At 40.1% G+C, this 15,577-nt stretch overlaps 1 protein-coding gene across 1 annotated transcript in view; it reads right to left on the bottom strand.

Moving 5' to 3' along the window:
• ATP7B (ATPase, Cu++ transporting, beta polypeptide) overlaps positions 1-14,972 on the bottom strand; it is a 23,980-nt gene extending 9,008 nt beyond the window's left edge. The window contains exons 1-13 of the mRNA XM_009319971.1: positions 13,790-14,972; positions 11,985-12,221; positions 10,660-10,823; positions 9,608-9,769; positions 8,065-8,141; positions 7,524-7,698; positions 6,680-6,913; positions 6,039-6,130; positions 5,772-5,899; positions 4,485-4,639; positions 4,139-4,273; positions 3,199-3,393; positions 1,475-1,657 (exon numbers count right to left, since the gene is read on the bottom strand). Coding sequence (XP_009318246.1) covers positions 1,475-1,657; positions 3,199-3,393; positions 4,139-4,273; positions 4,485-4,639; positions 5,772-5,899; positions 6,039-6,130; positions 6,680-6,913; positions 7,524-7,698; positions 8,065-8,141; positions 9,608-9,769; positions 10,660-10,823; positions 11,985-12,221; positions 13,790-14,969 — 3,117 coding nt within the window. The 5' untranslated portion in view covers positions 14,970-14,972. The remainder of the gene's footprint in view (positions 1-1,474; positions 1,658-3,198; positions 3,394-4,138; positions 4,274-4,484; positions 4,640-5,771; positions 5,900-6,038; positions 6,131-6,679; positions 6,914-7,523; positions 7,699-8,064; positions 8,142-9,607; positions 9,770-10,659; positions 10,824-11,984; positions 12,222-13,789) is intronic.
• Between the last annotated feature and the right edge of the window lie 605 nt (positions 14,973-15,577).

The following is a 15,577-nucleotide window of genomic DNA, read 5'->3' as shown; positions in this document are numbered from 1 at the left end:
GACAGCGACTGACTGATGGAAAAGCAGCATGGAGTATTAGTAGCACAGAACTAAAAATAAGGATGTTCTGGATGTGCTGTGGTTTAGACTTTTGGAAAAGGGCAGCCACACAGATCACATCCAGGTCCCAGCTCTAGCAGCAGCAAACCATGAAGGACAGCTTTTCCTGGTAGTTCAAGGACGAAGCAGCTACATTGGTGGTTCATGACCCCAGCCAAGACTAGGAACTAAAGAGAAATACTGTAACAATAAGCCATACAGCTTCTGAAAAGTTGCAACTTCTAATTAACTGCAGGGACAACTGGCTGTGGGGGATCAGGCCTTTTATACATATGTAAAAGTTACAGTGAAAAACTGTATCTAATTCCTGGAGTGATCTGGCTGGATGATAAGGAAACTGGGTCTTTCTGTTGAGTTAGAGAGAGAAGCCAGTGAGTACCTTCAAGACGAGAAAAGGGATTACTAGGACCCTATGAGTTACAAAAAGAATGGAGAAAATATGCATTTATAAACAAGTTATTCTGGGTTGTCTCTGGAAGTGGGAATTACATGCACCTTTCAGTGACCTTCTTACAACACAGGGAAGATAAGGCAGGTGGTAAGAATGTTAGCAAACAGCATAGCACTGCAATTCATGTAAGTCATGATCCAGTAATAACTGGTGCATGGGATGACTACAGAAGTGTCGGGGAACTAAGACAAATTTGAAAACAGAAAATGTAAAATACAAGAGAGGCAACTGAATCATTACCCATACTCTCTTTTTCCTTCTGAATTTATATGTTAACTTCCAAATTTTACCACTGAAAGATCTATCACTAATAAGTTTGATATATTCTTGCCAATGAATTTTTCCATAAATCAGTTAATGACTTGTCTTAGCAGAAAGAAATTATTTATTTAAACCAGGCTTCCTATTTTGGTTACTGGTTGTGCTTTCATTCTTCCTGAAACATTTGAGGAACACATGCAAAATATAAATGACCTTTAAGGATTTGCAAAATTTGCGAAGACTTCAGTAATCTATTAATTCATTTGTGAAATTCACAAATATCACAGTTTAATATTCAGGTTTTAAAGCTTTTTGCCTAATCTATTCAGATAAGCAAGTGACTAATAGAAGTGACTACAGTCAGGTAACATATGAAATGTCACCACACACATTTGCTTCACAATGCTATTTCAAGCATAAGTATTCCTCCAGCACATATTCCACAATCCTTATTTTCCCACTAGTTCAGGAAAAACTTTGTAAGGTCTTGCTTGAGAACTCCACAGCATTACCAGAAAAGCAAACTTGGCGTATGCCTTCTGGTATTGTCCCGACTAAGATGCACAATCATAAAATCTGCCAGCTTTCCAGCCTGTTACTTTTCAGGCAGGCCTGTCCCTCTGGGACTTGCTCATTTTATACAACGTTGCTGCATTTACACAGATCCCTCCAGGCCTTAGATGAAATAGGAAGGCTAAGTACCTCTTTGCAATATTTAGTGACTGCCACTCCTAAAGGATGCTCGCTGCTGGCTTCTGCAGTGCCAACCACCGCCAGTACCTTCTTCAGAGAGAGCACAGCTGGGTCTCCCAGCAAAAGCACCCTCATGACTTTAGGAGCTCCGCAGGTGATGGTCCCAGTTTTATCAAACATCACAGTCTTGATCTGCAAGAAATAAACCAGAGTTACTGCCTAAGCCCTGCAAGCATAGGGATGCTCATAGGCTTTAGGCACATAAATACAGGCGAGACCTTAATAATCGGTTGCCTATATCCACACCAAGACAGAATAAACCTACAAGAGTAGGGATTCCTGTATGTACCTTGAACTATCTGTGCAGTAGGTCTCCTTATGCTTTCTTATTCATTCCCATACAGTGATTTCACTGAAGCTACAACATCATCCTGTATCTATATCAGGATCTCAGACAACAGAGCCATTGCAGGACTTTTACTGTCCTTTGTGTGTGTGTGTGTATGTATTCACATGCAGGATTCACGTAATGGCACCTTAATCACTTTTACCACAAGGTATATGATGCAAGGAGGGCTTTTATGAATGCTGTTCTAAACAATTAACAATAGCACTGAGGAAAGAGAACTCGGGAAGTTAATTTGGTGATAAGAGCAGGTGGGAAGAGTGCAAGAAGCTTCAACAAGTTCCAGAAACAACCACCTAACCAAACCCAACCTCATGCTATTCACCAAATTCATCAATCACTTGTTAGCCAGCCCAATGGGTCTTGAGGAATCGGAAATGAACCAAAAAACACAGCCCCACATACACTGAAACCCAAAGCTAAAGTCAATTCTAATCCTGAAAATAAACACGACACAGAGAAACACACGAACCAAAAAACTCAACAAAGTAGGCACTATTTCCATTCCCAGCTATTCCAACCCACCAAGCTTGCAGAATCCAACAGGTCACATAATTTTCCAAGCCCTGACCCTAGCCTCACTTAGATTCAAAAAGTAAAAAGACCTGACGCTAATTAGCAGTCATTTTTTGTTTTTTTGCAGAACCTTGGAAAAACTTCTGGTCTACGCTTTATAATGTCCACTAAGAACAAGAATTATCGGTCTGATTAATTTCTTCTTACCATCCTTTTCACTTAAAATGTTCTGCCTATGTCTAATCCAGTCTACCATAGCATGGTTTAAACTCATATTCTTTTCGCTGGACATGTCAAACCTCCTCCTCCTCCTGCAATCTCCTCCTCCTCTTTTCATCAGTTTTCTGTCTTTGAAGGGCTTTTTCTGCCTTCTTCCAACTTTTTTCTATACACTAAAAGAACATAAAATCATTCTGTTTTTCTCTTACATCCTACTTTTTAAACTACTGATCACGAACAATATGCATTTCACAATAGCCCTCTAGGGAAATTTTTTTTTATAGGATTATTTGGCTCTTTCGCAGAAGAGGTAAAGAGAGTGCAAAAGTCAGAAACCTCTGAGGTCATGCAGAAGATTAGCAGCCTCACTGGCATAAGATTGCAGGAACTGTTGGCTCTCAACACTTTGCTGCGACCACTTTGAAGAAAGAAGGTCAGATCTGTCTTCTTTACCTTAATGAGCAGCAACCAGCAGAAAAAAAAACAAGCAACATTCTACAGTCTTTCTCTGGACCAGCAGGATTTCCTGGGAAATTATATTTCACGTAGCAACAGCTGGGTAAGCTACAAAAGTACAGAATGAACTATTAACCTTGTGTGCCATTTCCAGGGGTTTTCCACCTTTGATGAGAATACCATTCTGCGCAGCAACTCCTGTGCCCACCATCACAGCTGTGGGGGTAGCCAAGCCTAAAGAACAGGGGCATGCAATGCTCAGCACAGTGATCGAGGTTTGAAATGCAAACCTCAGTATTAGTTCAGCTTTTGAAACGTGTTTGTTCTGATTCTGCAAGAAGAGGGAAGAGAGGGGGGGAAAAAAAAAGAGATGTATATGATTGTCGATAGAAGATAACATAGATGTACAATCAATAATAGGCATTTCAAAAAATACATTTACCTGGAAACCTCCAGTATAGGAAAGCAATCTATTATTGTTACTGTAATGGTAGAGAAAGGTCAATGTTATGAATTGTTTATGGCAGTATTTTCTGGCTTTTTTGCTGCTCAAGCACACATATGCTTGACTCTGCTCTCAGGCTCCTGCATGACAATATAGCTTGCTGGTATTTCCTTTATAGCTTAGCAAAGGAGAGCCCTATTTCCAGGTATACAGACCCCCACAGTTGATGAGCATAGCAAATACATATCCTAAAGATAACAGAAGCTCATCTTCTTTCTAAAGCCAAACCCACTATCTGCCATGAGTAACAAGGATGTCCAAAAAATATTTCAGGCAATCTAGGAATGGCTCAGCTCCTTGTAATGCAGCTATAGATCATGTTTAGTCCGGAAAGACTGCCAATAATTTCAGTTTGTAGGAACCCCATGCAGAACTAAGGGGTAAATGCAACAGTATATTTATACCTGCAGATAGATTTTAATTAGTGTAATTATCTGCTCTGTATAGAAAACACCACATTGTACAAAAGTATTTGCCAGGTTGCAACATCAAACCCTACACACAGAAGGTATGTTAATTACACTGGAAGATATCCTAACACCAAAATCCAGCTCTTAATGAAATTACTTACAGGAAAATATTTTTGAATAACATCAAAATTTATAAAACCAATTGTGATCCATACTATCAATGTCACTGTTGAAATGATGATGATAAATGGAACAAAATATCCACTAAACTTATCTGCCAGTTGCTGGATGGGTGCCTATAAAAAAGAAAAACATGTCTTTGTATGTTTATGATCAAAACACGTAACTATGAAGAGTTCATGAAAATATCTAATATTCTTCATCTGATTCTTGCTTGAAGTCTGGAAAACACACAGTTTGTTGAACAAGTGAATTTATAAAAATATAGAATCTTTTTCATATATAATCAAAATCTGTGAATAAATTTTTCTTTTCTATTATTTTTACCTTTGACATTTGAGCTTCTTCCACCAATTTCACGATTTGTGCCAGAGTGGTATCATTACCAACATGAGTTGCATTAACAAGAACTGAGCCATGTGCATTTATAGAACCAGCAATCACTGTGCTCCCAGGCTTTTTAGTGACTGGCATAGCTTCCCCTAGAAAGAAAAGGTAAGAATAAGTGAGGCAATACCCCTAATAATATTGAACATAGTTTATTAGCACATAGCTCGTTGTATGCTGGCAAAATCAGCATGCTAAGCAACACTGACAAGAAATCACATATTGTATATCTCTGTCTAGTGAAGGCATGTGTAAGTGCTGTCATACTTCCATAAACCTTTTTCTAGGTTTATTTTCAAAGCAAATGCTGTTTCCTTGGTCCTAACCCTCCAGTATGCCATCCCTCAAAAGGGCCAGGAGCAAATTGATTGTAAAAGGAACTAAGAATTTCTCCGCTTACTACTTTGCATAGCCATGGGAGTTTGAGTAATCTGTCTTTATTTCCACCACCCTCAGTTTTCAAAGACTAGAAAAGTTGTCTCTGTGGCAAAGGTCCTGTTCTCACGCTGCCTCTCTAAGAATACTAGCTCTACAAAATCTTTATTTTCTCTATTTTTAGGGTTAGTGATAATGACTGGTTCTCTTAAACTAAGGGTGTCCCTGTTCCCCAAGGAAAGTAAATACATAACTAAAACAAGTAAGCCAATGCCAATGTGAAGTTTTTATATCCTTTATTTATAAGAATTGCACGATGCCATAAATCCTTATTGCATTTATAAAATGAAATGAAAATTTCAGAAGCTGTGAAAAAGTCCCATGACCCTTAATGAGCATCAAGTCGTGAGGCTTTCTTTCCCTCTTCTTGCTCACTGGGATATCCCTGTCAGAAGCCCTGTTCAGTGCCCATGCATACACACCCCAACATCTCAGCAATATTTCCCCATCACCCTTTAGAAGTTATTTCTGAAAAGGTACCATCTCTACAAATACATTGCAGAGGAAACTCTCACTAGATCTTTGGAATAACGACAATAGTGTTTAGACTCTATCCATCCCATCAGTACGTTAGTAAAAGTGACCAAACTGAGTGGAAATTCTTCAGCTTTTTAAGGCGTGTGCAGATGCGGGGATTTGGATTTAAGCTCACAAAGGCCAGGCACATGGCCACCATCCGTTAAGGTGGGAGGTTATTCAGACAGCAGCTTTTGGGTTGGGTCTGCTCTCTTTTCTTGTAAGAAACTGTTCTAGAAGATTTCATTCCTTTGCATTAAGCGTAAGGGAAGTTACCAGTGATGAGAGACTCATCTGCCATAGAACTGCCTTCAATGACCTTTCCATCCACCGGGAACTTTCCACCAGGAACAACCTTTACAATATCACCCCTTTGAACCAGTTCAACAGCTACCTGCTCCTCCCTGCAAAAGACACAAGTAGAGCAGACAGATTATTTACACCATCAGATTCAAAAGAATAATAATGCTTTCACGTTAACTGCATCAAGCCTAGTCTGTGCACCCAGGCAGGCTGAAGGGGTTTTGGTTCATAAATATATACCTGACAATAGAGTGGTCAGGTCCGAGAGTCACTACAGTGGCTTCTGTGGCTTGAAGAGACATAAGTTTAGCAAGAGCTTCTGAGGTCTTACTCTAAGAAACAGAGATAAATGTTTAAGATATATTGAGATATAGGAATGCTGATGTCAACTTAGAATCATAGAATCATAGCATCATTTAGGTTGGAAAAGACCTTTAAGATCATCGAGTCCAACCATTAACCTAACACTGCCAAGTCCAACACTAAACCACGTCCCTAAGTGCCACATCTACATGCATTTTTTGTGGCTGACATTTAAAAAAAATAATCACACATAGTTGGTGGAAAGTTCATATTACAATCTGTTCCTTCTTTATTGCTGAAAATCTACATTTTCTTTTATGTGCAGAACTTACGGTTTAAATCTCAATTTCAAGCTACAGCTCTGATGAAAAATAGTGACATGAAAAATGTATGTAGATATCTGTTTCACCAAGTTTCCCTGAATACAGGCAGTACTAATCTGCCAGTTTTAAAACAATGAACTCTAAATGGCCTTATATATATAGGCTACATCAGAAACATCTGACTCAAAATTCCTCTCAATAGTTTTATTCTACTCTCATTATAAATACACAATAATTAGTGTGAAGATGAGTTACCTTTGCTATGTGTTCCAGCCATCTCCCAAGGGCAATGAACACAAACAGCATCGGAGGAGTGTCAAAGAAAGTGACAGGGCTTTTCTCTGCCTTTTCAATTATCGCTACCATCAGGATCACACACGAATACACATAAGCAATCGTTGTGGCCAGTACGATGAGCACATCCATATTGGCCGTTTTGTGCTTCAGTGATTTGTAAGCTTGTACGTAAAAATACCATCCACCAAGAAACTGTTGGTGTAAGCATGGACAGACTCATATTAAGATCACAGCAGTGAAAGCAGAGAGTTTGGCCGCCTGGGCACACTGCCGGCTCATGTTCAGAATACTGCCTATAGCAGAATTATAAACACGTAGTAGATAAGGGAAGGCATTGCTGTCCCATGCAAATTTTATATTGATACAACTTCAGTGGAGGGGTCTACCAGGAGGCTGACTCCATTGCCATCCTCTCACTTGCTCTTCCTTGTTCTCAAAACAACTCTGCCAGCTAAATATCATCCTTTTCCTTAGCAATGCAAAGTAAAAGACAGGCACAGGAGTTGAAGGGATTTACCTATAGCTATGCAATTAGTTTGCAGCTGATCAGGTATTTCTTCATTTTAACGCTACCTTCCCCACTTGGAAAAATACCTGATGCAGCTTTGGCAGGAGTAAGTGCTGTGAGCCATCACAGACTGGATAACTTGCAGAAAAGTGTCGCTTCATTCTGCGTAGGTGGTACAGACAAGAGGGCAGGGCTAATCCACTAAACCTTTCCAGTCTCCTGTCTTTATCACATCAGGTTACATAAATGGGAGATGAATAGAAAGCAAACCCCTAGAAAGTACTGTGGACATACCTGAACAAAAGTGCACAGGACAAAGAAGAGAAGATTTAAAATAGATAATCCAGGAATGAGATTCTGTTCCAGCACCATAGACCCATGGTGCTCACCGTCAGGTATTAGCATATAAATCATTAGGATTAAGACAGGGATACCAAACAGTAGGCTGCACAAGAAAGATTTCCTCCACCTGAAAAGTAGAAGCTGTAAATCCCTGGTTGTTGTACACCCCGCAGTACCCAGGCCAAACAGTGTGCTCGCAGTGCAGAGCTTGGGATATTAGTACTGTACTAACACACAGCTTCAGGATATTTGGGAAAGATCCAACACTTAGGGACAGTTTCAGTGTCTCCTACATGTTTAACTGTATAGACTTCTATCAGTTAAAAACTGAAACTAATTAAAGTAATAAAAATACTTGAACGAAATGGCAAATCATAAAATTAAATATTCTTTACACAAGGATAAGCTAAATTAACTGGGAAGGGGGGGGGAGGTGAGTTACAAGAGATGATCTATACATGTTCATTAGTGAGAGAGAAAGAGAAATACTTACTGCTGTATTTCCTTTTTATGATCCAGGTTATGTGCATTTGGAACTCTTCTAGCCACGGAAGCATGAAAGCCAATTTCCTTTTTATTGAAAGGGGAGGAAAGATGAGTTAGTTTTGATTAAACTAACCATATTACTTACAACATATTTAAATGACACTACTTTTAGAAGAAATGTCAGAAAAGGACACTGTTCCATATTTAATAAATGCCAACTTCTTATCTATTTTTAGATCCTGCCAACATGAGAGGATATTTCAGACAGTACTCAAAATGTGGACTGCAAAGGATTTCTGTTACCTACACATGGACACAGTGTATAGATGCAGTAACTGTTCCAGGTTTCTTAGGCACAGGAAGCTCCCACTGACAGCTGGAGTTCTGCTGCCCTCCTCCTCAAGGGAAATTTATGCCCTTTCATCTCCACTGGAATAAGTATGAGAGATGGGAAATACCACAATGTACAAGCCACTGGGCTAGTCAAGCTTGCAAGCATCTCCTTAACACTGCAGTTGAGTAGATACACCTGACATTGAAAATCAAAGTGGCTAGAATCAGTTTAAACCTGCAAAACAACAAACTGCAGGGCAAAGCATCCCAGAAACAAATATATGCAAAAAGCCAGTTTTGACTGATGCTTCAGTGAGCTGCTGCAGTAGAACCATCCCCACACACAAAAAACCACAAAAAAACCACAGCACACTTGCAAGCACAATACCTTTAAACTTCGTATCTGCACCATGAGATGCTCCTGTGGCAAGATGCACTTTACAGAACTACTCCTCCAGCCTGAAGAGTCTACTAGTTAACATGTTAATCACTGCTGCCACATCAATTCTGCGGTCTAGGAGCTTTTTTCTGAGTAAATACTCTACAACACAAAAGGCAAACAGTCTCTGCTGTCCTCCTGACTACTCACTGCATGCGCCTCATACAGTAAGTTCTCCTTCCTTCTGGTGGGGCAGAGAAGGAAAAAGTTTTGTCCATACCTGGGCCATGATAACAGCAGATTTTATGATCTGTGTGGTTACTGGTAAGCCAGGATTTTTTCCTTTAGTATCACAAGCTCTTTCAGTTTAAAAAGTTCTCTGAATTGATGTGGGAATAAATGCCAGTGTATACAGAGATGTGTAATATTTGTGGTATGAGCTGTTGCAAAACTGTTGTGAAACTTCTTTTACAGCATCTTTCACTGGCAAGAGAAAGTAGTATTTTTTTCTGAAGTATCAACACTTCACTGAAATGACTGGAAATCAGAGACACATGATTCTACACACAGAACTGCAAAGAATGAATATATGACATTTTTACCAGATATAGATAAAAAAGGCTTCTTTGTGTAGTTTTTAGGGTGTGTTTTTACAGTAACAACCTGGGAGACTATGCACTACTAAGGAGCACAGCAGGTTCACCACAAGAGCATAAAAACTATGGCAATTACCATGTCATCTGCAAAAGTCAGTGAAACCTCTCAAATAACAGCTGCTTTATTTCCTTTTTAACTTCACTTTATAATTGTTCATATCTAAAAAATTTCTAAAGCCTACCTCAATTATTTTTATAATATCTCGAGGCCCAGTAATTTCAGGATCAAACTGGATGTGAGCTTTGCAAGTAGCAAGTGCAACTGAGGCGTAGAATATGCCATTTGTTCTCAGGAGTTTGGATTCAATATTGTGAACACAAGAAGCACAAGTCATCCCTGTAATCTAAAGAAAAGACAAATTTAGGTACAGTTGGCAGTCCCCCACATTCACCCAATATTTGTAGATGAATTTGAGACAAGGCCTCCCCATGTCGCAAAGGTACTAATGACTATTCAAGCTCTGCTGGTACCGACCCAAGGCATCAGCATGAAAACTTTATGGAGCTGTCTTAAATGAAACAAAGCTGAGAACATAACTGTCCACTTTTATTATAAAATTCTGCAACCAGCAGTTATAGTCACAGCTATATATTTGTATAGCAGCACTCGTACATTGTATTAACTGTAACAGTATAGCTAATATCAGCAGCTATATTAACATTGCCAAAGTCAAACTCTGCATGTGTAACTTCATCTTGCTTACTTAAATTTTCCTGTGGCTTCAATAAGGCACGTTCCCACTTTCTGATCTATTAGCACAACTGCAGACTGTTGTTATCTGTCTTCTAGTAGGTATATGTTAGAGAATAAAACCAGACTTTTGAAGAATCTGTCCTTCATATAAACAATTTCCTAATTTTACCCAAAGTTCTCAGATCTCTATGCAAAGCCCCAGGCATTATCAATACGTATTTGATGATACATTCTCAGTTGCTCAGAGTCTGTACTGTTGACTGAAGTGCCTTCCCAGAAAAGTTCTGGTTCATTTCTCCTTGCTAAGAAAAGTCTGTTCTGTACATACAACTATGGTCACTTTTATTTCAGCGCCTTTGGATATGTTCTTCTAAGACAAATTGATTTTGTCTTTTCAGCAATTAAGAAAAAATAGTGTCACCAGCCAGAACTAACCTGCTGAAGCCACAACTCCTTAAACAAAAGCATTTGCAAGAAAATGATTCTTCCAGACCTGACTTTTCCAAAACCAACATACAATTTCAAATACACATGACTTACAAGAAGCTCCACATTTCCTTCTGATTCTGCATGATCTTCTATGATGGTAGCTTCAAAGCCCAAATTCTGGATCAGCTGTGCTATTTCAAGAGGCTGTATGAATTCTGGCTTGTATTTTATCTCTGCTTTACCTGCCATCAGTGCTACCAACACTGAAACAATTCCTGCAGTGGCAATAATAAAAGTATTAGATAATGTAGCTCCTTTGAGGGGAAGAAAAATAAAATATTACACATGATTGTCAATAAGGGCTGTAACAACTTAGAGATGTTATAAGCCTAACGATTTCTCTCTGCCTCCTTCTAGTGTTGTTCCCTAGTCACAACACAACAGCAAAGTTTTTACTGAGATCCAGCCACACTGCAGTTCCCTTTAGCAATGACAGGAACCTCAAGAGTTATACAGAGAAGGAGGTGAGTTTTGCTACGATCTAATGAGACAAAAAAGAATGTTCAGAAGCAATCTTTGCATTCATTGCTGCAAGCTCTACCCTGGACTCTCTAAGTTTGGAAAGCCCTAAACAAACCCCACAGCACAATGCTAAGCCTTTTTCATTTCTTGTTTTTCCCTTTGGGTTTTTTTTTTTCTTCTTTTTTAAATAAATAAAACCACAGAAATCTACATTTAGAATTGAAAAGCAAAACGTAAAAATCACAGGCAAAAAAATTGTTCTGAAGTGCTAATGGTTTCTTGGATTTTTAAATCAAGGCAGTGAGACCATCACTGGGAGACTGGGGGCACAGGAATCAGTAAGCAAAACCCCCCACAGGCATGCCTACACAAATTAAAGCAGACAATGCAGAGGATCATCTGTTCATCTTCTATATGGCCAGAGGAAAGGCAGCTCCAGTCTGCAGACTTCTAACCTGATAAGCTTTGCTGTGCCTAAGCTAATATAATTACCCAGGCACTGGAGCCACGTATTTGTTTGTACCTGCTTGTGAAAATGTGCCCTGAAGGGTAAGTTTCATATCACAAATGTGTCAGAGCTCTCAACAGCTCTGGAAGAGATGGATTGCCCTGTAAAACAAGAAGGCCCTGAAAACTAAATGAGAACTATTTCTCTGTTCTTGTCTTGAGCCTTATTTGAAATTTTGATCACATTACAACAATTTACTGTTACAATACAAGTATGTCCATCGGGTTTGTCCACCAGTGCAGTAGGATAGTTAAACAGTGATGTAGTTACATTAGCACTAAGAAAGAGTATTAAGTCTATTTAACCTCAGGATGTTGTACCACAGCCTCTCCCATTAACCACATAGAATACCTTTTCCAACCCATAGTCCTTTATAGACTTATTATAGGAATTTTAAATTCATTACCATCTTCTTTCTGCAAATTTCTTTCAATGGTAGACACACATGATGCACAGGTCATGCCTGTGATTTGTAAAAAACACTTTTCAGCTGTCGCTCCGCTGGGCTGGTTTGGCCCATCAAGGTGAGGACTGTCTGGAAGAGCATCTGAGGCACAGCCTTGGCGAGGAGGCTCTGGAGCTCGAGGTTGCACAGCAGCATTACTGGCGTCAGGCTGGTGCCTACTTTCTTCAGCGGCAGTATCTTGAATAAATGCACAATAAACTGAACACACACTATCTACAGTGCGATCGGATGATGTAAAACTCTAAGCAGGTCACATTTATCAATCATGCAAAATCTCTTAGTTGTTTGAAAGGTGACATGGTAATCTTGGTCTCTTCATGGAAATAATGTAGATTGTTACTATGTGTATAACAATACACGCTCACCAGTATCACTTGCATGACCATATAACTCTACAGAACTGGTTTTCCACTTTCAGATGGCAAATGATTCTCTCTAATTTCAATGCCTAGACCTGACAGCTACCTCCATTCAGTAAAGATATATTGGTATCTAGAGGGTCCTTATCCAGCACAGAGAACGCAGTCCAGCCTCACATCCATTCTGTCCTTGTTGTCATCTATGCAGGACTCATAGCATTTCATCTCAAACAAGGAAAAGGACAAGTTTCTCAACAGGTTTCTCTTTATGGCACAATATTTACACTGCAAGTACTGCAAAATGAGTAGTGGAAGGATTTGCAGCACCCAGAAGACCTCCACACATACAGGCCTGTTGCAATCATTTTTGTTCTTTACCAGATACTGAACAGACACCCAACAGCTCCAGCTGCGTTCACAAACTGCCTCCCTTGGGCAGGGGTCTGTGTAAAGGAACAAGAGTTGCTTCTGAACATGTTAAACACAGGGGGTCCCCTCCTTTTCCACAGATGGATCGGGAGGTCTCCCACCAAAAAATTATAAACCAAACAAATCATAATTAAACACCACATACGGGCTCCTCCTCATCTATAGCAGTTCCACAGGTTCAGAGGGATTGGACCCATGAGAAAAACTAATAGGATGTGGTCTGTTGGGATCAAACTAATTCATTCTAGGTAAACTACATCAGTATCTCAAAGCAAATCTGTTGAGTTGAAGCAGACAAATATTGCCGCATTTGAAATTCACTAGAGAGGAGATTGTACACCATAGCCACTTCTTAAACATTGAGCATATGTACAAAATGTACAAACTGTGCTGCAGCTGACATGTAAAAGCACCTGCTCCCACCAAAGAGTACCTGCATCTTGCCACTTACCTCGCTTAAAGTAAGGCTTAGTGAAGTAGGGCTAGTAAAAATACTCAAGAAATAAAGGTCAAAGGATTAAGACACTAAAAAGATATTTTAGCTAAGTAAAAACTGGTTTTAAATGAAAGAGATTTCATTAAGTTTGTGGGTTTTAGTATTTTGGAACATAAATGAAAACATTTGGTTTGGTAGGTCTACTTACAGCAGCCTGTAGAGATAGGAGGAAACCTACTTCAGTGGGTAAGGGGATCAGCTATTTGAAAGACCTTGTACCAACTTCCAAACCCTTTGGCTTCATAATGTAACTCAACTCTGCCACCCACTAGTGCAGTTATTAAGGGCTGAAATAAGGTGCTTCACAGCTGAAATCTCTCTCCCTTGCTAAGCGAGGTCAGATCAGGCCAGTCCCTTAGAAAAGACAATGCCAACGTGATGTTCTAAGAGTTTCTCTCCAGAAGAGAGTCTTAACGCATGGCCCAGCTTGGCATGCTACCCACAGAAGAAAAAACAGTTACCTGTCAGCACAGAAGCATCAAACCCCATGTCTTCTATGGCAGCTCTTAACTCTTCTCCATTAGTGACAGCTGGATCATAATGTATGCTCCCAGTTCTGTCAGCTAGAGAAACTGCTATACATTGCACTCCTTGTCTCTGTGATATGGTCCCTTCTATGGACTGTACACAGGAATTGCAGGTCATGCCATCAATCCTAATAACAGCTGTGCATGTCGTGTCTTGCAGCGGCTCTCTGAAGAGATCACACAGCAAAGCAGGTGATGGAGATGCTCCCTTATCAACTTCCGAACCATTAAGGAGACATACTTTAAAGTTTCCAGGTGGAAGGGATTCAATAGCTTGCTGCAAAGCTGACAGGGTAATTAAATTTGGGCTATACTGTACCACAGCACGTTTATGCTCCAAAGACACTTTAATACTTTGTATGCCGGGAAGATCTGATATATTTCCTTCAATGTTTCTGACACAGGATTTGCAGTGCATGCCTTCTATCCGTACAGCCACCGTAGCTGTGCCACTCATCTTGGAGACCGGTGGATCCATCCCATCGCTCTCGAGACTTGCTGCTGTCTCATTGGGGTTTGCATTCTGCAGGCGCCTGAGATCAAGGACACCAAGCTTCAAAGGGGCTGACTTACTTTTAATGGTGCATTCATACCCCAAGTTACTGATATGGCTCTTGAGGTCATCAGGCTGAATGATGTAAGGATAGTAAGCAATAATTGCTTCCTGGTTACCAAGTGACACCTTGATTTTTGCCACACCGTGCAGTTTCCTAATCTTTCCTTCAATGTTGGTGACACAGGACTGGCATGTCATGCCTTCTACCTGAAGCTTAACTACTGCTTCTCTCAAGCACGACAAATTTACGGTTGCTGTTGTCAGCCTCTCTTCCGCTATGTTGGCATCAAAGCCCATATCCTGAATTTCCTGGCAAATCTGTTCAGGACTTATTTCTGACTGCAGATACTTTATTACAGCGTTGTTCCGTTCAAGGGAGACTTTAATACTCACAATGCCCTTCACCTTGGAAATTCGGCCTTCTATCGACTGCACACAAGATTGGCAAGTCATTCCCACAACATTGACTGCCACAGTGTGTTCTTGGGAAGATGGAGAGGGCGCAGTTTCAAAGCTCTCCTCATAGCCCATGTTGTCAAAAGCAAAATTGTGTTTCATTGTAGGCTCCAGCTCACAGCCACGAGGAGAATCAGTGTTGGACAAAGCCTAAAGAGCAAGAGGAAAAGTAAAAATAAAATGCATGTATCTTTAGCACTGTAAAACCAGCAATATTCTGCATGTACTCTCAAGCACATATGAGAAGTGCTCTCAAGTCAGACTATACTGCCAAAACGCTTCACAATGTTAACTTACACTTTAAATATATTACCATTTAGCTATGCCCACAATGATGAATCAGGCCTCTGACACTTCTCTTGAGCAGCAATTTAAAAAATATTCACTAGGGATATAAAAGCAAACTTGTCTCAATATTTCCAATCAAATAATTTAAAACTTGAGCTCTCTGCAGCCACGGGGCACTTTCACCATGCAGCCCGAACCCTGCTCTTCAGAGCACACTGTCGCCTGCACAAAGGGTCACAGCAGAGTGTGCTGAATGTCTCTCCACAAATGTCAGAAGCTGGCTCAGTTTGTCCAACCTGCTATTGCTCAGCAGGAGTTCAAACCAAAGCAAACCAAATCAAAACATCCACAGAAAACAAAATCAAGAATTTCCCGAGAGCCTGAAACCATCTGGCGCAGAGGGAACCAGTTGCATGACATCT

This window comes from Pygoscelis adeliae, unplaced genomic scaffold, assembly GCF_000699105.1.
Source record: "Pygoscelis adeliae isolate BGI_AS28 unplaced genomic scaffold, ASM69910v1 Scaffold32, whole genome shotgun sequence".
NCBI lineage: Eukaryota > Metazoa > Chordata > Aves > Sphenisciformes > Spheniscidae > Pygoscelis > Pygoscelis adeliae.
The sequence above is the reverse complement of the archived record's forward strand: the minus strand, read 5'-3'. Positions and strand labels throughout refer to the sequence as shown.